Source organism: Myotis myotis, unplaced genomic scaffold (genome assembly GCF_014108235.1).
Source record: "Myotis myotis isolate mMyoMyo1 unplaced genomic scaffold, mMyoMyo1.p scaffold_m19_p_18, whole genome shotgun sequence".
In the NCBI taxonomy this organism is placed as follows: Eukaryota; Metazoa; Chordata; class Mammalia; order Chiroptera; family Vespertilionidae; genus Myotis; species Myotis myotis.
In genome coordinates, this window is record NW_023416322.1 from 37744095 (window position 1) to 37765441 (window position 21347).

The window sequence follows — 21347 nt, forward strand, 5'->3', positions numbered from 1 at the left end:
GCCCCTCACCCTTGGATAGAGCCCAACCAGCCACTTTCCCAGGCTGGGCGAGGCCGGCGGGCAGGAGCCGGTGGCCAGGCTGAGGCCTGGCTGCTGGGTCGCGTCCCTACTAAACAGATGCGCAGGGCGGGGGGTTTGGGTAGCAAGGCTGGAGCCTGGAGAGAACCTCCCTTCCCCGCGTGTCTTGGAAAAAGCTTTCTGAGCGGGGTCTCACCCAACAGCTGATGCCCACCCATCCCCCCATGTTTGCCACCCACCCCCCAAAAACAGCTTTCCCCAGGACGCACACGTGGCAGCTTGTGCACTTTTATTATTAAATATATAAGCAGCTTCCTATTTTTTAAATAGATATTTAAATGACTTTATATAAAATAATTCATCACTTCCAAGTGTAAAAACAAAATCTCACAGTGTGTGAGCCAATGTTCCCTCTCGGCTTTCTTGGGGAAAAGAAGGGGTCCTGGGCCTCCCGCCCCGAGGCAGGAAAGCAAGTCCAACCCATTTCGGAAGGAAGCTCTTTGCTTTCTTGACTCTGAAAATACTATAGTTTAAGGGATGGGGGTGGAGCAGGAATGACTTTTCCTGTTTGTTTTTTCCTTCCACTTTTAAATACATACTTCCTGGCATCAAATAGAGTCTATGACTAGGAGGCTGAGTCCCACCGGGGAGTCCTCTGCTCCTCCCTCAGCTGTCAGGGACCAGTGACCTTCACTTTCAAGAGCAGGAAGGGAAGGTGGGGGGCCCGGCCCAGCAGCCAGCAGGGTGGTCTCTCCGTGGAGGGCCCAGGACAGCAGGAGAGAAGGGACGCAGCTGCACAGAGGGACCAAGGACAGCTGACAGCCCTGTCACCTGCGGCCCAGCTCTGGAGCTGCAGCTGGGGGCTGGCCCAGGAAGCGGAGGTCCTCAAGGCAGACTTGGCAATAGATGCTCGGTCCTTCCCCCACCCTGGCTTGCCTGGTTACAGAGACTGTGGTCCTGGGTGGGTGCGTGGGGTGAGACTGGAGGTATCACTGCCTACCAGGCCCCTCACAGGGACAGCCCGCTCAGCCCCGGGTGCCCACGGGCAGCGGCCTTGCAGCTGTGGCTGCAGCAGGGGTCAGGGCGTGGACGCCTCCCCCAACATCGGGGGCATACCCATCATTTCAAAGACCCTCCCCGTGTCGGTCTCTGCCCTCCCCACCCTTCTTCCTTCCACTAGTCACTTCCCTCTTGGGAACGTCAAAGTGCAAAATGCAGAAACCTGGGCCAACAGCAGCCTAGAGACCTGCTCTGGTGCAGCCCAGGCGTTCTCCCGCCCCATCAACCCAGGGAGTCAGAGGCCAGATCAGCGGAAGGTCAGGGCTCAGGGGCTCCCTCCGTCGATGGGACGGGCGAGGCTGGCTCGGGCGGTCAGTGCAGAAGCTGGGGAGGCCGGAGGGCGGACAGATGTGCATCGGAGCTGTACAGCAGGCAGGTCCAGTCTTCACAGTGCAATGGCTTCCTTCGCGAGGGGCGCCTCTGGACGGCCTCCCGGGGCAGCTCCGGCAGGTTCTGGAGGGCCGGTGGGGCAGCAGCCAGCCTTGGGCTTCACCTTGGCATCGAGAGCCCAGCAGGTCCCGAGGGCAGGGCTGGCCTCCCCTCTCTGCCTGGCACCAGCATTGCCAGTGGAGGGCTGTCGGAGCGGCAGGCAAGCCTTCTCCTCCCATCTTCTGGGCCGCCCACATTTCCAGGAAACCAGCTGACGCTGTCCCGCCCCGCCAATCTCAGGCATCTCTCCGTGACATGTGCCTGCTTGTTGGGGCAGGGACCCATCCCTGGGCGCAAGGGTTCTTCCATTCCTCAGCGCCCACCCTGCTGTCCACAGCCACGGCCTCTGGGTCCCTGCCCAGGTGTTGGCCGGAGGGGGCGGGAGGAGGGCACAGCCCCAGGGGCAGAGAGTACTCCTCCGGGCTCGCCAGCCCCCCTCAAGCAGATGGGAGCCTCCAGGGCCCACGATAAATATCAGCAGCACGAGGCACCCGCCGGCCCTCTCCGAGTCAGTCCAGAGTCTGGGGGTCGAGGGTGGAGGGGCCAGCCCAGCTGCCCTGGCCTAGTCCTGGTCGGCAGCAGCTCTCAGGGTGGGCAGGCCACGTTCCCAGGAGGATGGCGGAGGAGGCGGGTCGACGCCCCGTAACATCTCCTGCCGTGGAGAGACTGTCCTGTGCGCCCAGCTGTGGGAGAGAGAGAGAGAGAGGCCCGTCAGCGAGTGGGAGCGAGGGAGGGGTCGCCGGGGACATGCGTGGGGGCGTCTGGCGTTCCTGTGGGCTGGTGCTGTAGGGAGGACTTCCTCCCGTCCCTGGTCCCTGCCCTCGCCTTCCCGGCCACCCAGACACCGCAAGGGCCAGGCCGCTTTCTCTGGCAGGGGTCCAAGCCGCGGGCCAGACTGCCCTCACCTCCTGCCTCCCCCTGGGGGAGCAAGGACCACAGCGGGAGGGGACAGGCCTGGTGGGAGTCTAAGCAGGGGTGCAAGGCACTGCTCGAGCAGACGGGTCTGAGGGAGGGAAGGGGGGCATTCGAGTGCCCTTGGTCCCTTCCTCGGGCAACACCATGTCACTGGCCTCGGCCCAATGAGCCGAGGGTGAGCTCTGCTCACTCTAGCAGAGAGAGGTCTCGTGTCCACCAGCAGGCATTCGCCACAGAGGGGGCGCACACCGTATCGGGGACAGCAGAGCAGAAGTCACTGAAGAGGAAGAGCCAGAGGTGGTCCCAGGATAAGGAAATCCCTCCCGATCACATGCTCACCCCAAGCAGCCTCCTTCCGGATGGGCCTCCCTGCATCTTCCATGGGAGTGAGGGCCTGGCTCCCTCCCCACCCTGCCCCCAGCCTGTCCCCAGGCCCGGCATCCTCAGGACGCTTTGTTCTCAGACCAGAAATCCCCTGGACTCCGGCCAGCAGCTTGACTTTGGACCCTGTGTGGAGCTCCCCTCTCAGGCCATCATAGGCCCCACTGGCCAAGGCTGTGATGGGCAAGGCGGGAGATGGGACCAGCCCTCTGGCTCCCAGCCCATTCCCAGACTCTGGAGGGACAGGAGGGAGGAGCCCTGGACTGGACATGAGCCACACTAGGCACTGCTGGGCCCCAGGGAAGGACCGAGTGGGCGAGCTCCGACAGGGAGGGCTGGGGGTGGTTTTCTCTGAGGGCCCTCACCCACCTCTCCTGTCATGGTGGCAATCAGGCCAGCGCTGGCCCTGACTCTCCCTGAGACCCCGAGTGCCTGACCTGGAGACCACCCTGCCAGTGTCCCTCTGACCCACTCTCCACACCCACCAGGCAGACCTCAGGGTCCCAGATGTGTTATCTTTGCTCTTTTCTGAACAGGTTCCCCTGGTGTGGAACACTCATCAGATCCCCCATCTCCTAGGAGTGGCCCGGGCCCGGCGCCCTACACCTGGGAAGGCCCTAAGCGCTGGCTCGCGTTGGGCATGGGGTGAAACTCGATAGGTCTCCCCAACTCCTTGGCCAGCCAGTCAGTTAGCCAATTAGCTCCCCAATCAACAAGTAACCAACCAGGCGGTTACCAGCTGGTCAGTCAGAGTCAGTTAGCTGGTTAACGGGTTAGCCAGAGGCTGGTTAACTAGAGGCAGCTGGCCAGAGGCCATGGGTCTGTCAGCCCTGAAGCCAGTCGGTCAATGTTTATTGAGTTCTTGGCCACGTGCGGAGAAGCCCTCTTTGTACTAGAAAAAGAAATGCCAAATCGGTGGAAGACACGGTCCCTGCCCGCAAGGGGCTTACAGCCTGATTCTGGGTGCGGGATGTCCACATACACATAAAACAAGAACTGAAATGTATAAAAACAACATCCAAGTAAGTGCAAATCGATACAGTATTAACCAAATACCAGAGGGCAGAGGGGATGAACGGCAGGAGGGACAGAGGAGATACCAGGAAGGAGGACTTCCCGTGGCTGACTGGGCGGAGGGGAGGGAGGGGAGGAGGATGGGCCGCCTGGCCCGAGAGCCAGCAAGGAGTCACGAGGGTCACATCTTTATCCACGTGGGCGAGGACGCCAAAAGGCACCCGTCCTTGTGCGGGAGACACACTCGGGAGGGCCAGGGAGACAGGACTGGGATGGGGACCACTTCAGTGGGCTCGGGCGACGGGCAGACACCGACAGGGCAGTTTTCACAAGGACGAATACAACTAATCTTTGGTTAAAACACTGAATCTGCCCAAAGTACAGGACAGAGGTCTGGCTTGACAGAGGTTTATGGGAAAGGGAACTAGGGCTTTTAATAGACCACAAGCTAAATATGGACAACAATATGATGCAGTTGTAAAAAAAAAAAAAAAGCTCAAAAAACTAATGCAAACTTAATCTGTGCGCATAGCAGAACAGTGTCCAGATCAAGGCAGGCAACAGTCCCATGCACTCTGAGCTGGTCAGACCACGTCTGGAGCACTGTGTCCCGGGCTGGGCGCCACACTGGCAGGGGACATTGACAAACGAGTGTGTCCAAAGGAGGGCGACCAGGATGGTGAGGGGTCTGAAAACCACATCATATAAGGAATGTTTGAGGGCCTTGGCCACATTGAGCTTCGAGAAGTCTTAAGGGGGATGTGGCTAGTGGCTTTAGGTACGAGAGGGAGGGTCATCCGGGGGGATGGGCGGCGGCGGAAAAGCCGCTAGACCTGCCTGAGGAAGGGCTTCCTCACGGGGCTGTGGGTGCTATGGGAGATGGCAGGGAGCTTGCCTGGCTCCCCGAGTGTGTGATTGGACGCTGGGAGGCAGAGAGGGGAGGCCCCTTTGGGGTAGGAGGCTCGACCTAGTGACCGTGAGAGCCCTTCCGACACGAAGGCTCTAGGGCTCCATGCATTAAAGGGAGGGGGGTCCTCTGGGCTGGGGGGAGGGTCAGACCAGGGTGCAAGCAGAACGGAAACCGGCAAGAGGGACTCAGAGCAGCAGCTGCCGGGGAGTGTGGGGGCCAAGCGGAGAGGGTGGTTTGAAGTGGCTGGCGATGCACTGCCACCGGAACCCTCCAGGAGGGTAAAGGCCTGACAGGAGGATCTGGGGGCTCTGGTGTGGGCAGTGGCAGCAAGAGCAGAAGCTCAGGGCAGGAATAAGAAGCCAATGCATAATGGGGGTGGGGTGGGGCATATGTAATACTTTCAACAATAAAGAATTATTATTATTAAGAAGAAGCAGCCGCTGCCAATGCAGAGGGAATGGGCCTGGCCTCAGACAGGGTGGAGGGGACGGAGGGGCCCTGAGGACCCGGAAGGGAGAGGTTGGCGGCCCTGGTGATGGTGGGAAGAGGAGAGAGGGGCGCGAGCCACGTGTGTGGGCCTCCGGGGAGTTGGTGGTATCTCCACGTTAGGGTGGGGGAAAAGGGCGGAGCTAATTTTAAGGGGTGGAGAGGGATCCAAAACCAGAGGCTTACCTTAGCCTTCCCGCTACACTGGCATCTCCACCTGTCTGTCCTCATGTTGGGTCAGGGGGCTGCAGGCAGAGCACAGGGTGACGTCAGACTCCAGTGAATCCGGGGAGTGAGGAAACCCCCTAAGTGGGCCCCCCACCCCCCCTGGGCCCCCCCTCCCCCCCGCACATGTGCTCTAACCCTCTCAGGTCCAGGAGACCAGACCTGCCTCACCCCGTGAAGAAATCAGGAGAAACCCCCACCCTTCCTCCTCTCCTCCCCCATCCTGTTCCGAGCTCCACTGCCTCAGAGCAAGTGGGAGCAAGTCTCCCCCAAATGTAGAGGGGAACCAGGTGCCAAGACAGGCCCCGATGCCTACTGAGCCACCCAGCCCCGACGCTCACCTGCCCTCTGGTTGCTCCAGGGGAGAATCCACGGTCTGTAGCTCTCGATGGCTCTGGGGACAGAAAAGGGCAGCTCAATGAGCAGCGGGGGAGGCTGGGGGACATGGTCCCCTCCCCAGGCAGGGCTCCCCCAGCTCCCCCTGTGGGAGCTTCCTGAGGCCTCCGTGCTGGGGGCCCCCGTCTCCACCCCGCTGGGCTGTGTCCTATGTCCTGGCCCCAGGCCCTGCCCTGGTGCACAAGCATCACGCTCCTCCATGTGCTTCTGGCCCAGGAATGTTCTCTCCCGCTCGCTGCTGCCCGCCCTTCCGCTGACTGTACACCATGAGCCCCCCAGTCTTGAAGAAACCCTCCCTGTCCATCTCCCCTCCTCTGCGCTCAGCCAGCTTCCTGGTGTGAGCGTTGGAAGGACCCAGGCTGCCCCCAGCCAGCCTGCCTGGACCTGCTCCTCCACCCGCTGCGCCGCTGTCCCCAGGAGGTGCCCGCCTCTCGGCCACCATCGGGCTCTTACCCGCCGCCGCCACCACCAGTAGAGCAGCAGGCCGCCCACGACCAGCAGGACTAGGATGGTGCTGGGCACCAGCACGGGGCGCACAATCTCGCTGGCCTGGGGGGTGGAGGGCGGCAGCACCCCGCCTATGTCTGTCAAAGGAACGGGGTTAAAATGGGCATGGGGTGCGGCCACCCCCTCACTTGGTCCTCCTTCCAGCCCTGCGGTGCTCCTCCGCTCCCGGGTGCTCCTCCTGCCCTGCGGCCCCCCGAGGGGCAGGACACTGTCCCAGGCGTGGCTGCCGGGAAGCCTGGCCTGAGCAGAGAGGGTGGAGGGCCGGCTGAGGCCTCTCGGGCGCAGGAACACGGGCCTGGCAGAGCCTGGTGCCTGGGCGTCTCTGGGCGGCACAGATGGACGGTCTGTCTTCTCGGGTGTGTGACTCCGGGCCTGGCCGGTGGGTCTCCCAGAGCCCACCTTGGGCCGGAGGGTGCCGGTTCCATCCGCTGGCGGCTGGCCCTTGGCTGATGTGCGGAGTGGAGATGCTGAGATGAGGTTGGTGTGTCTGGTGGCCGCCGCCTGCATGCTGCCTCCTCCCAGCCTGGAGGGGGAGGGCTCTGGGCCTCGGGGTGCAGGCCCCTCACTAGCTTCTCCAGAGGCCTCTTCTAGGGCCCAGTTAGCGCTCAACACAGAGTCGAGAACGTCCTCCATCCCAGAGACGGGAGCTCCCACCGAGGGCTGGGGCTCAGGCGAGCCTCCGACGGGGCCTCCCTCGGCGCCTGGGGTCTCTGGTGACTCAAAGGTCTGGCATGTGCTCCTGGGTGCTCGCTGCTTGGCAAGGCCCGGGTCCTCTGTGCGAAGGGGCTGCTCACTGTGCAAGAGGGAGCTGTCCTCTGTCCCCTCAGAGTCAGCCCAGGGCAAGCCAGCCAGAGGGGCCACGGAGGGGGCAAGGGGCGGCTGAGGGGAGGCAGAGGTCAGGTCACTGCTAGGGGTGGCTTTGGGGTACGGGCAGTTGCAATCAGGCGTGGTCACCACATCTGAAAGAACCACAGAGGGAGAGAGAAAGACGGAGGAGCTAAAGTCACCAGCCTCCAGCACAGCGTTCCCGAGGGACTCGAGAGGGTCCCCGCATCCGCTAACTCAGCCCTGGGGCTGAGGGCACCACAGGACTGGCACAGGCAGGGAAGGTGCAAACTGCAGGGTCTCATGGGTGAGAACAGAAAGCAGGATTGAGAGGCGCAGCCTGGGGTTGGGGTCAGGGAAGACCGAGCGCCGCTCTTCCTGGGGTTCCAGGTGGCCAGACGCCAAGCGAGGGGTGAGCAGAGGCCTCCAGGGCTAACAAGACACCCTCAAGCCCCACTGCGTTGGCTGGAAGCAGCAAGGTGGTGCCATGCACAGCAAGGGCCACAGCCGCAGGCGGGAACGGCTGGGGCTGGGCTGTGGCCAAGGCTTGAGGCCTTGGGATTGAAACAAGGAGACTGGACTTGGCCACTGGCAGGTGCCGGGTGGCAGGGCTTCAGTTCCTGCCTTGGGGAGCAAGGTTGCACGGACGAGGGCACACATGACACGAGACGCAGAGACGAGGACATGTACGGTGCACGGGTGCAGCCGGTGCCAGCACTGGGAGAGTTTGAATGATGCTCAGACTTCAAATCCAGCCTGTCCCTTGAGGGGACACTCAAGGCATCCTGAGGACTTCGGGAGCCTGGGTATCCTGGTGATTGGCAGCGGGGTTCTCAGAGCCCGGGCCCTGACTCCCAGGAGGAACTTTGCTCTCTCCACGGAACGCTCCCCTCCCCATGCTTGGCCGCCCTGCGGAGCCGGAGAGCCTCCATGCCTGCAGGCTCTCCCCGAGGGGCCCCCTTGCCCGCTCCCTAATCTCACAGCCACCAGCATGGTCCTTCTTGATGCCTTGACATGCAGACATATGTAGCTGTACATGCACACACATGTCAGAAGAGACATGTGCCGAGGACCACCCAGAGATGCACAAAGCCACACGTGTACACAAAACAAGCACATCTACACATAGAGACGAGTAGCAGCCAGGCTGCCTCCGGGGGTCCCTCCAGCCCCACCTCCCACTGCCCAGTCCCCATTCTTCCACACGCTCTCCCCTGCCTCACCCTTGCCGGTCCCTTTGCTGCTTACCTGGGACGGAGCACTTCGCAAAGCTGTCGCTGCAATTCTTGCTGAAAATGCTCTGGTTCATTTTAAGGAGGTTCTTTGTTTCATTAAAGACGTTCTTGATCTTCTCCAGGGCCCAGAGGGGTGACTCAGAGAAATTTTGGACACAGGCCTGGAAGGAGAGCAGGTCCCCCGGGTGAGGCTCAGCATTGGCCCAGCGGCTCCAGCTTGTCTGTCTAACTTCCGTGGCCTTTCTCACATCTGCCTCCTTCTCCTCTTTCATGCTCTCCCTTCCCTCTCCCCTCGTTTGCAGCAGAATCAGTCCGGAGGCCAGGAGCCATCTCATTTATTCACTGATATGTGCCAGGCATATGGTCATTACCTGGGAATCAGGCAATGAATGAGGGAGGTGGTCCCTGGCCGAGTTCGACATTGAGTCCAGCAAGGCACAGGCACCAAAGCCATTGCTACAGTGCGGCGAGTCCTGAATGTGAGGGGGTTCTGAATGACTGAGCGTGTATGACAATGTGCCTAAGAACTGACTAACAGATGAGCAAAGTTAACCAGGAAAGGAGGCAGAGTTGGAGAGAACTGTCTCTAGGCAGTGGGAGCAGACTGTGCAAAGGTCCTGAGGCAGCAAAGAGCCTGAACTGTTGAAAGACGAAAAGAAGGCTAGAATGACTACACTACTACCAGCCAGGAGGAGAGTAGTGAGAGACGCAGCTGAGAGGGGTCAGCCAGGACCGGTCCTGCAGGTCCTGGTTGGCCATGTCAAGAACCGTTAATCTTATCCATAGAGCAAAGAGGACCCATCTGAGGGGCTATCAGGGAGGTGGGTGGCTGGTGCCGTGGTGTGGAGCATGGCCTGGAGCAGGCCATGGCTGCGGGTCCTTCTCTGGCGTTGGTGTGTCTTGGGAGGAGGTCCAAGGCTGCCCAGCCCCATCTCTTGAGCTACTCTTTTCTCTTCTGCTTGGGGGATGCAGGCTCCCACACACACTGGAGCGCTGGGACCCCTCACACACACTCCTGCCTTTCCTCCCAACCCGGCAGCTCCTTCTCAGTCTCCTGACCAGCCTCTGCCACCTGACTTCAAACGCGGGCATTCCTCAGGGCTCGCCTCCTGTTGTGCACACCAGGCAGTGCTGTGCACGCCTATGGCATCATCTGTGGCCGACTCGCTGAGGACTTCCAGATACCACGCTTCCCCTAACGGAGCTGCACAGGGCAGAACCTTCCTAGGCTGTGAGGCTGTAGGCATGGCTGCGTGCCCAAGGCCGGGCATAGCAGGCCCCTCATCAATGCGGACCAGATAAAGGACGAAAGGCTGCAGGAATGAGAAGACCTGGGCCTGAGCGGGGTGCCTCTGGCCAAACGGACGATCCTGTTTGGACCCATTTCCTGCCACCTCCCCCAGGCCGCTGTAAAGGGCCACCCTGGCTCTCTGGCCTCTTCCTGGAGAAAACAGGAAGGCCCCCGATGCCCACTGTGTCCACAGGCTTATGTCTTCTCTCCTCAGGAGCCCGAATCCCTCCCCAGCGTCCCCACAGGAGACTAGCTCCTCTAGCTCCCAGGGCTGCATCCCTCCTGGAGCCTGTCCCGTGGGCATTCCCCGGGGGGTGGGGGGGGGCTTGTTCAAATGCAAATTCCTGGACCCACCTGCAGACCCATGAATCAGACTCTCTGCAAGCATGTCAAACCCGCGGCCTGAGCCCCGCAAGCAGCGAGTTTGACATGCTTGCTCTAGGGGTGCACACTGGGAATCTGGGTTTTAAATAAGCTCCCCAAGCGAGCCTTAAGAACCTTAATATTGGGAAACTGCAGCTTTAATACCTCTCTTATTTAAAAAGGCTCCTCTCTCAACCCACACACACTCCCTCTGGCGACCTCTCTCTCTGCATCTTTTGGAGCCGAGGTCCCCTGTTCACCCTGATCTGGCACCAGCCAGTGACACTGACCTCCACGTGGCCAAATCCCGTCTCGGGCTGGGACTTGGGCCTCTGCTGGACTCCCAGCCTCCAAACCTGCTCCCACAGCCCCTTCTCTGCACAGCAACCAGGAAGGTCTCACAACGCCAGCTAGGTCTGGTCACTGGCCGGCTCACCACGCTGCCTCGCTCTTTAGGCCAAATCCCACCCGGTCAGGACCCCAGAGATCCTCCCCGCCCTTCACTTCCACGCCTGGGCCATGCTGATGGGTCCCGCATGTGCAGGCTGCTGCTCACCTCAGGCTCCTGCATACCATTCTCGGTTCTGGAATGCTCTGACCAGCCCCGTCACTTCCTAACTTACCCATCATTGGGCCTCAAAAAATAACTTTCTTCCTCAGTCTTCCCTGGCTCTTCCTCCCCACCCTCTTAAATGAGTCCTGTTTCTCCCTCCTTCACGGCCCCCCTCACTCCTGCAGGTCTTCCCTTCCCTGCTTTTCTCTCCGGCCACGCAGCTCCCGTCGTCCGACATGTCGCATGTTCGACCTGTATTTTGTGAACTGTGTCACCACCCCCAAATGGAAGCTCCGTGAACGTGGGATTTCTGCCCGTCTTTGGTTTCCTGGTGTCTAGAACAGTACGTGGCACACAGCAGACACTCGTTAACTACTTGTGGGATGAAGGAAGGGTCCCTGCGGTTTGTAATTCTGTTTTGCTTGTTACTGTTTAATGGCTGCCAATCTCACTTGACTGCACGCTCCACGAGGTTTGGAACCAGGTAGTTCTTGTTCCTGGAGACACAGTCGGGGCCTAGCACTGCGCCTCCCGCACAGTCAGTCCTTAGAATGGTGTGTGGATGGAGCAATGAACGAGAGAGCGCGAGCGGTGGGATGCGTGAGGGAAGTGATTGCTCTGTGCATGTGGGAGGGCGGGGACCACCACAGCCGGCCCTGCCCTGACCCAGGGATCGGGCTCGGGCTCCAGGGCCTCCTACCGTTTCCTGCTGCTCTTCGTAGACCTGGGGGAAGCAGTCCTCCAGCCGCACGGAGAGCTCCTGGAGCTTCACCAGGGCGATGGCATTGGACGTGTTGTCCTTGAAGCTGATGGTGTCCTCCATGATGTCTTGTGCCAAGAAAAAGGCTTTCTTAATGTAACACACGTGGTCTTTCTGAGAAAGGAGAGCCTGGAGTTGAAGGTCTGGCAGATGCGCCCACCCCAGCAGATGGAGGGCTGCAGCCTGCCCCACCCCCATCCCGATCCCGACCCAACCCACCCAACCCGGGTGGAGAGGCCACGCCACTCCTGCTAAGGAGCATGCTGCTGCCTCAGCTGGCCTTTCACTCTCTCTCTTTGGGATCTGGCACCCTGGGGCCTGGGGTGCAGGGAGGGAATGTGGGTTCTGATTAGAGAGAGCGTTGACTTTCCGGAAGGAGCATTCCCGGCACCCCATGAATGGAATACAGAGGGTGTTCTTTGCACTGGGAGGTGGCCTCCCGATCTAGCAGAAGTATACATGGGTCAGGTGTGGAGAAACTCAGAGATGGGGACAACTTCTGGGCATGGGGCAGAGAGATGAACAAACTCGGGAATGGGGCTGAGGTGGGGGCGTTGGCCAGGCATGACAGGCTCCTGGGAAGGAAGGAGCAAGGGATGGGGGTAGTGGGTGGGACCTGGTGCTAATAACCCCCAGGCTAAGCAACCTAGGCTTCTTCTGGATCAGGGGGCCCCTGACAAGTCTGGGGGAGGAAAGAGGAAGTAGCAGGTTAGGGTTCCAAGAGCTCCCCTTAGTGGCGGGATGAGGGGTGCACTGGCAGCCGTGAGGACATTGGGGAAGTACTTGAAATTGTCCAAACAACTGATGGGGAGGCCAATCCAGCATCACTTGGTGTCTGGTTGGGGGGTGGGGTAGGAGGAAGAGGGAAAGGGCTCGACCGATCCCCTGGCTGCTGGTCTGTCTGCTAGACGGAGGTGCCTTCCATAAGCAAAGCCTGTATCAGAAGCGTTTGTTTGCCCCAGAGCCGGCCTGCCCGGGTGCAGATCAGACCTCCACCGCTCACTAGCTGTGCTCCCTTCATCTCTCTGGGGACCATAAATAAGACTTGTGTGCCACACCACGGTTCCATCAAGATTAAATTAGAAAAGTGCCTGGGCCACAGGAAGGCGTTGGCATGTGCCGGGCCAGGAAAGGGAGCAGCAAGGGACTTGAGCCCCTCACCCTGCCCAGCCCTGGACCCTGGCACCCCAGACTTGGGCACCCAGGGATCCTCACACCTCACCCTGCCCAGCTCTAGGATTTCTCCAGCCCTCACGCTCTCACTCTACCCACCCCGAGGAGGGCATACCCGCTGGGTCCTGTAAGTAGACGTTAACTCACCAACTGGTCCTCATTCACAAACTGAAAGGGGATTTTGCACGAGGTCTCCATCTGACTGTCAATCTGTAAGAGAGAGCGGCCAGTGGTGGCAGGGTATCCGCAGCTCGGCTGAGCTCGCCTAACAGTGGGGACTAGAGTTTCTGGGTGGATCGGGGTTTGAGCCTCATCCACCTTCCCCCAACCACACCTGGAAAGAAGATGAGGCAGACCTGTGCCTCTCACGTGCCCAAGGGAGGGCTGGCAAACGATAAGCAAGTCTCTTCCTTCTACTTCCCCGTCCATGACATACGCTCCCGTGGGCGGTAGTGAGCTCCCTGTCACGGCAGGAATTCAAGCAGAGGCTAGACAAGTTCTGGGGATTCAGGATCTGAAGGAGCTGGGGTTAAATGCCCTGAAAACCCCTGCTGCGCCCCCGCCCCCTCCACCTCTCCATCCCCCAGCAATGGTTCTGTGATTCTGAGCCTCAGACAGTAGCTCCTGGTCTCCCCTGGGTTTCTGTGGCAGCGACATGCAGGAGGAAAAGAGGCAGGAGGCCCAGCCTGCAGGCCCCAAGCTCAGAGCCCGGGAGCTGGCCTCCACCAGTGGTGCCCCACCCTGCCTGGCTGGCCAGAGGGATGGTAAACTCTCTTCTGAGCAGAACAGCGGCCATGACAGCAAACGATTCTGCCTGGCTGAACCACGCTGGGAATTGCTGATGACTCTGCTGGCCCGGCCAGGAGGCACAGGCTCCTTCATGGCCAGGGTGAGCCGGCCATCCTAGCCCGTTTCACAAGAAACTCCTTGAATGCAGGGCTCGAGCAGGAGCCAGGGTTACGAGGGCGGAGGGCTGGGAGTTAGGCCGGGGCCTCCGCTCCAAATCTGGGGAGGCCCTGGTGCCAGGCTGGTGTCCCAATTGGGAGCTAGCAGCAACATCTGGACACAGCAGGCAGACGGGGCTGGCTCCTCAGAGAAGCCTCCCATTGAGGGACAGACAGCAGGCTCCACATGGAGAATCCGTGATTGACATTCCAGGCAATCCTTTGCCCAGGCAACCAGCCGGGAGCCCACCGTGCCCGTGCCTGCAGGGGCGTCAGGGGCCCTGACCTTCAGAAGGTCAATGAGGGGAGCATCAGGGGAGCCATGTCCTGCACAGCCCTACTTCTCCGCCTGCCACCCATCTCTTTGACCTTCTCCCTGACTCTTGCCTCAGTTTCCCCCTGGGGAGAAGGTAGGATAGGCTTGGCCACACACTCACCATCTGCTGCAGGAGCTGCAGGTGTCCGTCCCCGATCATGTGGCTACAGTGCTTCGACTCCTCGGTAATACTCCTGCTCACCAGGAGACAGACCAGCAGTAGCCGGGGGCCCAGCCATGTCTGTGACAGAGAGAGCACCATTTCTCCTCCGCTCTTACTCTCCCCAAGGGCCCCCATACCCTCACACCTACAAGGCTACAGCTACCCCTCACCCCAGGATGCAGCATTCCCCAAATTCAGCTTTCTGGGGATTGCCTGACAGCTCCAGCACAACCTTGCACTCCCTCGATGACAACCTGAGTGTCGTCTCCTCCAAGAAGCCTTCCCAGACTTACCCAGGCCAAGCCTGACTACACATTGAACTTTAATGAGGACCTGGAAGGGCGCCTACCAGCCTAAATTCCAGTTTCACAAGAAACTCCTTGAATGCAGGACTTGCTTCTACCCATTTTTCTGTTCTTGCAACATCAAACATGGGGCCAGGCATCGTAGGAGCTGCCCATTCCTCTCAAGTTCATGTACCTGCATTGGCTTCCAGACTGTGAGCCAGAGACAGATCCCTTGGGTCCAGCCCTTCCTCCCACCTGGTCCCACACAGGTCCGGCTCTGCTTCTGGAAACAAACTCAGTTTCGCTGGGAACCTGTCCCGTGCTACAGACCTTTGGAGCCCTCCGCGTCTGGTTGTCAAAAACAACAGGTGGCAGCGGCAATGACAGCACTAGTCAGTCCGTCCTGGCTGACACCTGCCGAGCGGAGCCCCATCAGGCTGTACAGCCAGCCAGCCAGCCAGCCAGCTCTTAACGCGGCCAGGAAGTTTTCTGAGCTCTCTCCTCTCTTTCAACCCAGTAACTGCTCACCCCCAGAGGAAAGTCAGAGAACTGGCACCTGACACCCTGTCATTCCCCTTCTTTCCTCTCTCCCTCACCCTCACCCCTTAAGCCCCCCCCCACAAGTCTCCCCCAGATTCAGAGAAATGCTGCTAGGGTGGGGTGAGGGCTGGCACCTTCCTAGGCTCTGGGCTCTGCCTCAGTAACCCAGAGGATAAGACAAATGCTGCCAATAAACAGCGCATTGGAAAAACACAAGGAGGCTATGAAACAGCCCACAGGGACACGCTGATTTACATATAACTAAAAGCTCAATGTTCGCCAGCTCTCACCCGGGAGAAGAGGCCCTGGCTGGGCTACCAGGGAGGCTGCAGGGAGGAGGGGCCTCAGGGGGCCTGGAAAGATGGGGAGAAATCGGTGGCAGAGAGGGAAGGGAGGACCTGAAGGGAAGGCACAGCATGGCTCCATCCCGGGGAGGGGGGAGCAAGGGGCAGGGTGCTCAGGAGGACATTCTTGTGCAGGCACTTCAAGACAATGATGATTAAGGGCAGGGGGGCTGGGGGGTCAATGCTTAGCCTCAGGGACTGCCTGGCTTTTGGAGTTATTTCAGGCATCTGTGTGAGGACAGTGCAGCCAACTTTGAAGATGGCCTGCCCCTGGGGCCTCAGAGGAGGATCTGAATGGCCAACGGAGGGTTAACAGTCTAGCTTGTATCTGGCTGGGCTGCCTCTTCTCCCTCCTCCTTTCTTCCTCCCACCCACCAGCCTTGGCCTCTGGGGGCACCGGGAAGGAATCTCTGCCGAGGGCTCGGAGATGCTGTCCCTCCTCACCTGCCTCCCATCCTGGTTCACCTTCTCCACCAACAAAGTCCCACGGGGACCTTGGCGTCAGCGGACCCTCGGGCTGCCGTGTCTAAAACTAGCCCCCGTCCCTGCCCCAGCCGGGTGGCTCAGGTGTTGGAGCATCATCACCCAACACCAAAACGTTGCAGGTTCAATCCCCGGTCAGGTCACATACCTAGGTTGCGGGTTCGACCCCAGGTCAAGGTACATGTACAGGAGGCAACTGATCAATGTTTCTCACTCACATTGATGTTTCTCAATCTTTCTCCCTCTCCCTTCCTCTCCCTCTAAAATCAATAAAAGCATACCCTCAGGTGAGGATTAAAATACGTAAATAAATAAAATTTAAAAATAAAACCTGCTCCCTTTACTTTACTTCTCTTTCCTCAGCCCCTTGTCTTGGCCTTGCTGCTCCTCACCTCGCCCTCCCAGTTGCCTTCTCAGCCCTGCCTCCTCTCTCCGTTGGGCCCTTCCTCCCCTCCGAGGGCTCTGCCCTCCCTCACCCCACCTGCAGCCCCTTCCCCGACCCTGCAGACCTTTTTCCGCTTCTCTTCTCCCAGGCTTCCCCTCCCATTCTCCGCCGCCACCGCCACCGCCACCGGGAGGCCACTTGCTGCTCCTTCACATGCCACCCTTCACTTCCTAGGAGCTGTGGCAGCTCCTGCCCTGTCCCATGCAGCCCTAGCAGCTCAGCCCTGTCCACAGCTCCCTCCCCAACACCAAACCCCCACCTTCCTCTACCACCACCAAGCCCAAGATCTCCCCAGTGAACTGCACCGGAGTTTGCAAGAAAAAGATTCAGAACCATCCTTAGGCAACTCTGGGATCTGGTCCCCTGCAAACAGACCTGATCCAGCCACCCAGGTCCCCAACAGCTCTGTCTGTGAGCTGGAACAAGCAGCAGCTTGCCCGGCTCCATCTGGTGCCAGCCGTTCCTGGGCACCAGCCCCGGCATCCTATAAGCCGGTGACCCCTGAACTTTCTCCATCCAGAAGTGCCCACTCCCCAGCAGGGCCTCGAAGCATGTGCGGGGCGATGAGGAAGGTGCCCACAGGGGAAGGCGCCACATGCGGCCACAGCCACTGTGCCCGTCCCTTGGCGGTGGATCCTTCAGAAGGGAGAGGGGCGGGGGCCTCCGGCGGACGAGGAGCCCTGCCGTGGCTTCGAACCCCTCTCTCCTGCCCGCGGGGGGCTCAGTGTGCCCCTCCGTGCAGCGGGGCAAGTAGCCTTCCCTTTCCCAGGGAAGTGTCGCAGCCCCAGGAGCAGCGCAGGGCCGCAGCGGTCTCAGCACCAGCGCCTGGGGCCGAGGGCAGCTCGCGTGCAAAGATGGGAAGGCGACGGGAGTCCGCGGGAGCCTCTGCAGCCGGGGCCCCGAGGAGCCTCTGTACCCGGGGCCGCCGGGGTCCCGAGGAGCCTCTGCAGCGGGCGCACGCGGGCAGGATAGCCGAGCTCCAACCCCAACCCGGCCCCGTGCCGCGCCGCGCCCGCCGCTTACCGTGGGAGGGCAGCGCCCGGCGGCGCCCCGCGCGGTCATACGGGCAGCTGGGTCCCGGCCCGGCGCGCTGGCCGCCCTCGATCGCTCGCTGGCTCGCTGGCCGCCGCGGAGTCCGTGCCCCGCCGAGGGCCGCGCCGCTGTCCCGGGAGTGCGGAGAGCCGGCGGCGGCGCCGAGAGCACCAGGCAGACTTTCACTTTCCCCAGCCGGCTCCGCCGGCCAGCTCCTCGGCACAGCCTTTTAAGCGACTTAGGCATGTGGTTTATGGGAAATTACGTTGGACAGGCGCCAGGCACACACACACACACACACACACACAGGCGCAACACACTCCAGAGGCCCACTGAGCCGCCTCCCCGCCCCCACCCCCGGGCTGGGCTTCCCCGCCCGTCTTGCAGTCGCCTCTTCTGCTGCTCAACTCCGCGCCCTCCGCGCGCTCTCCAGCCCGCCACCGCTGCGCCGCTGGGGAGAGAGCTTTTCCTTCCTTCCGCGCTCTCCAGGCGGATCCGGTGAGCTCGCTCTCTTTCTAACATTCCTCTCAAGGGACTTTCCCCTTAGGCCTGAAAATTCCCAAATCGGAGCCGGAATGGGCTGAGAGCAGGGCAAACACTAAGGCGGGGCCTCCCGGGTGGTGCAGGACGCGGCACCTGGTGGAGCCTGAGTCAGCAGGTTTGCAGGCAGCCCCCTCCTACCTAGGAGCCTCCAAGCGGCCCACCCCTCTTCTTGCCTCCAATTCTGGGGGAGGGGGTAGAGGCCAGATGCTGGCTACCTAGCCAGGAGGGGAGGGACTGCGTCCCGGGACTGGGTCCTGGGAGCTCTGCAGTGTGCCAGGAGACACTCCTGCACTTGACCTGCGGGCAGGCGGGCGGTGTAAATGCTGGCTGGTACCCTGCTCCCTCCTGGCTGCCAAAACCCGGAGCGATTGGCACCTGGGTCCTAGATTTCCCTTGGTGTTTTTGGAAATGCATTTACTGAGAAAATGAAATCACATTTTGTCTCAACACAGAATGACTCTGAGCAGAATCTAACAAGATGCATCTATGAATTACAATGCCAACTTCAGCTCTTCCTTTCTTCAATTCATTATGATTCAATGTTTCAATCCCACCGTGAGGCCACCCACCCCCTGGGAACTGATAGGTGGCTGGTCCCAAAGAGGGATCTCTTGTCACTTGCTCCGGCCTCAGCAGGGGTTTTACACCTGCATGCCCTTGCTGGGACTGGCCTCTCTGCTTGGACCAACCCCACCTGTCTTTAAGGCAAAGTCCCCCTCCTCAAGGCTGAAACCACACCACATCCTCCACCAGCCACGCCTCCATCCACTCTCCTGGCAGATCAACGGTTCCTTTTCCTGTGTTCCCACTGGACTTGGCTCCTTCCTCCCTCGGGGCTCTGATAAGCTGTTTGCCATTTCGTGGATTGATTCATTCTCTGCATTATTCTAAAAAGTATTAAAGTGGTACTGACAGTCATGTTCTGCCCCCACTCTGGACTGAGTCTTCCTTCAGGCTGGTCCCATGTTCAGGTATCTCACCATCAACAGTGTCTAGCACACAGTGGGTACCCAATGAACAGCAACCGAGTGGGATGAGGCCATTAGGGAATCATTCATTCACTCGGCAAACGTGCACCCTGTGATGACTCTATGTGGCAGGCACTGTGCTCGTCCTGGGCATATGGTAATGGCCAGGCTGACGTGGTCCTTGCTTTCATGGGCTTGGAAGCAGTCAGAGCTAAGAGCCCTGAGGAAGGAGGTTGAGGGCTTACTCCCCCTTCTCACACCACCACCCCCCCCCCCCCGCCCCGCCGTCTTTGTCAAGTGCTCCCTGTCCAATAATAATGTAAGATAACGGGTCGACACCACAGTTCTTAGGACTGATAAGCAGCTACAGGAAGTACAGAAATGTGTCAAGAAAACCTCTTGGAAAGGAGTCAAATGTTACCTGCTTCCTCCTTCACCAACTCAACCCTGCCCCAGACTCAGCAAGGGACAGACAGCTCTGTGTCTGCAAGGCAGCCTTCCTGTCACCCAAGGCGTGGGTCCCATTCCCCCAGCTGAAATTCTTCACCTACCCAGGCCTGGACCCGGACTCCACAAGCTGACCTGGACCCCTCTGTCATTTGCTGTGTGACTTTGGACAAACGTCTCTCAGCCTCAGTATCTCCTTCATCTGTGAAATGTAGACATTAATTTCTCTTTCTCACCAAAGTGTTCAGGGATGAGTAGGGCGATGCCTGAGGTGTTCAGCACAGAACCTGAAGTGCTATTCTTCTTCTTTTTAAAAAAATATATTCTTACTGATTTCAAAGAGGAAGGGAGAGGGAGGGGGAGGGGGAGGGGAGGGGAGGGGGAGGGGGAGGGGGAGGGGGAGGGGGAGGGGGAGGGGGAGGGGAGGGAGAGGGAGAGAGACTTCAATGATGAGAGAGAAAATCATTGGTGGGCTGCCTCCTGCATGGCCCACGCTTGGAGATCAAGCCCATAACCCAGGCATGTGCCCTGACCGGGAATCGAAACGTGACCTCCTGGTTCATAGGTTGACACTCAATCCCTGAGCCACACCAGCCAGGCTATTCTTCTTCTTATTATTACCTGTCCATTCGCATGAGCCTTAAGCTGTGACACAGCCTGGGGCCGTGGATTTGAGTCCCAAAGCCACACGTAGTCCCAGCTCTGCTGCTCATTTGCTGTACAACTTTGGACAAAGCCCTTCATGCTCCTGAGCCCTCTTTTCTTCATTTGTCCAATGGCCACGATAAGCTCTTTTTCCAAGATGGTGGTGAGGTCACACAGCTGACATCTGGGGTCTCCAGGGCAACGAGCAGCACAGAAGTGCTTGGTCAGGAAAGAAGCTGTGGACGCCAGAGCTGCAGAGAGGAGACAGGGCCCTGGATAACTTGACCCCACGGTGGGGCTCATCTCTTGAGGAAAGTCCGGCCCTGCCAAAGCAACCGCAGGAGGGACTCAGAATTCAATAAATCTAGGCGCTTTTTTCACAGCAACATAATTTTGAAGTTGATCATTTTGAATGGCCCGAGAATGATGTTATAAATATGCAAGTGGCTCTTGGCAGCAAAAAGGTTCCCCGCCCCTGCTGTACAAAGGGAATTAGTGGATTTGCCTGACCTCAGACCAGCAAACAAGGGACGCTGAGGCTGGAAATGCTGGTGGCCAGCTCCTGGGCGCCCCTGCGCAGCATCTCCTGTGCTGGGCACGGAGCGGGACTCCTGCCTCCTGCCCCCGGCTGGCGGGCTGGGAGGCCTGGGGCGGGCAGGTTCCAGCTGGACCTCAGGGCCAAGCCAGCGGGATGGTGGCCCTGCACGGGGCTCCGTAGCTGTTCTTAGCCACACAAGCTTGCATGTGCCCATCCGTGGGCAGGGAGTGTGGGAACCCCAGAACTAGAGCTTTTGCACCCCACTTTGCTGGGATGAGCGAATGGAGGCCCAGACAGGTGAAGCCCCCTCTGCTGGAGTCACGCATGACTTGGCACAGGCCTGGGTGGGCCCCTCCCTGCGCTCTCCCTGGTTGGCTGAGCGGCTGTGCTCTGCTGACTCCCGCTGGAGTCATGTCCGGAGCTGGGTCCTGGGGGAGGCTCGGAGGAATCTGGAACAATCGGAGATTTGGAGATTCAGTGATTTCCTAATGCAGCGCCATCAGGAAGGGAGCGCTCAGCTGCCACGGAGGAGGGCAGAAGGGAGGACCGGGGGGCCCGCTTGTCAGAGGAATGAACCGAGGGCGGAGGAGAGAGGTCCAAGAGAGAAATGGAGATGGATGGCAGGAAGTGGGAGGAAGCCTCATTTGCTGGTTGTCGAAATGTCATTTCCTTGGAATTATGTGATAGGCCATTCCCTGCGATCTTCCACAGGGAGTTGAGTTCTGTCACAACGGGCTTGTTCCTTTTCTTTTTTCTTTCCTCTCTTTTCCCTTTATCCCCCTCCTTCTCTCTCTGTATTTCTTCGCACTTCTACTCCCTTTCTCCCTTCCCTTCCTCTTTTCCTCTCTATTCCATGAAAGTGGCCCATGGCTCTTTGGGAAGTGGCCTGGGGTGGACCCCAGCAGCCTTAGGGGACTCGCAGCTGTCCTGTCCCATGTTTGCGGCCACGCGCTGCAGAGAGAGCCAGAGTACGCCGAGCCCCCACCTCGCCATCCCATCCTGCCTGGATGGTGGCAAAGCAGCTTCTTTTTTTGTTGTTAAGTCTCACCTGAAGGTATTTTTTCCATTGATTTTCAGAGAGAGAAACATCGATGTGAAAGACACATTGATCG

General features: G+C 59.7%; 1 protein-coding gene and 1 long non-coding RNA gene across 5 annotated transcripts; one reads left to right on the forward strand and one right to left on the reverse strand.

Moving 5' to 3' along the window:
* Positions 1-290: 290 nt before the first annotated feature.
* Positions 291-17409, reverse strand: CSF1 (colony stimulating factor 1). 4 transcript variants are annotated; one of them, XM_036342793.1, is made up of 9 exons: positions 17086-17408; positions 13922-14041; positions 12688-12750; positions 11308-11481; positions 8414-8561; positions 6287-6417; positions 5779-5831; positions 5399-5457; positions 291-2189 (listed from the first exon to the last, which is right to left on the reverse strand). In XM_036342793.1, the coding sequence occupies exons 1-8, from the start codon at positions 17338-17340 to the stop codon at positions 5412-5414; spliced, it is 990 nt and encodes a 329-aa protein (XP_036198686.1). In that variant the 5' UTR covers positions 17341-17408; the 3' UTR covers positions 291-2189; positions 5399-5411. The 4 variants fall into 4 exon arrangements, with proteins under 4 accessions (XP_036198686.1, XP_036198683.1, XP_036198685.1 ...); XM_036342790.1 differs by having other exon boundaries at positions 6287-7299; positions 17086-17407; XM_036342792.1 differs by lacking the exon at positions 17086-17408 and adding an exon at positions 14444-16093 and having other exon boundaries at positions 6287-7299.
* A 4-nt stretch (positions 17410-17413) lies between these two features.
* On the forward strand, positions 17414-18555 carry LOC118672852. The gene is made up of 2 exons (XR_004973227.1): positions 17414-17592; positions 18090-18555. It is a non-coding gene; the product is annotated as an uncharacterized LOC118672852 (long non-coding RNA).
* Positions 18556-21347: the final 2792 nt, after the last annotated feature.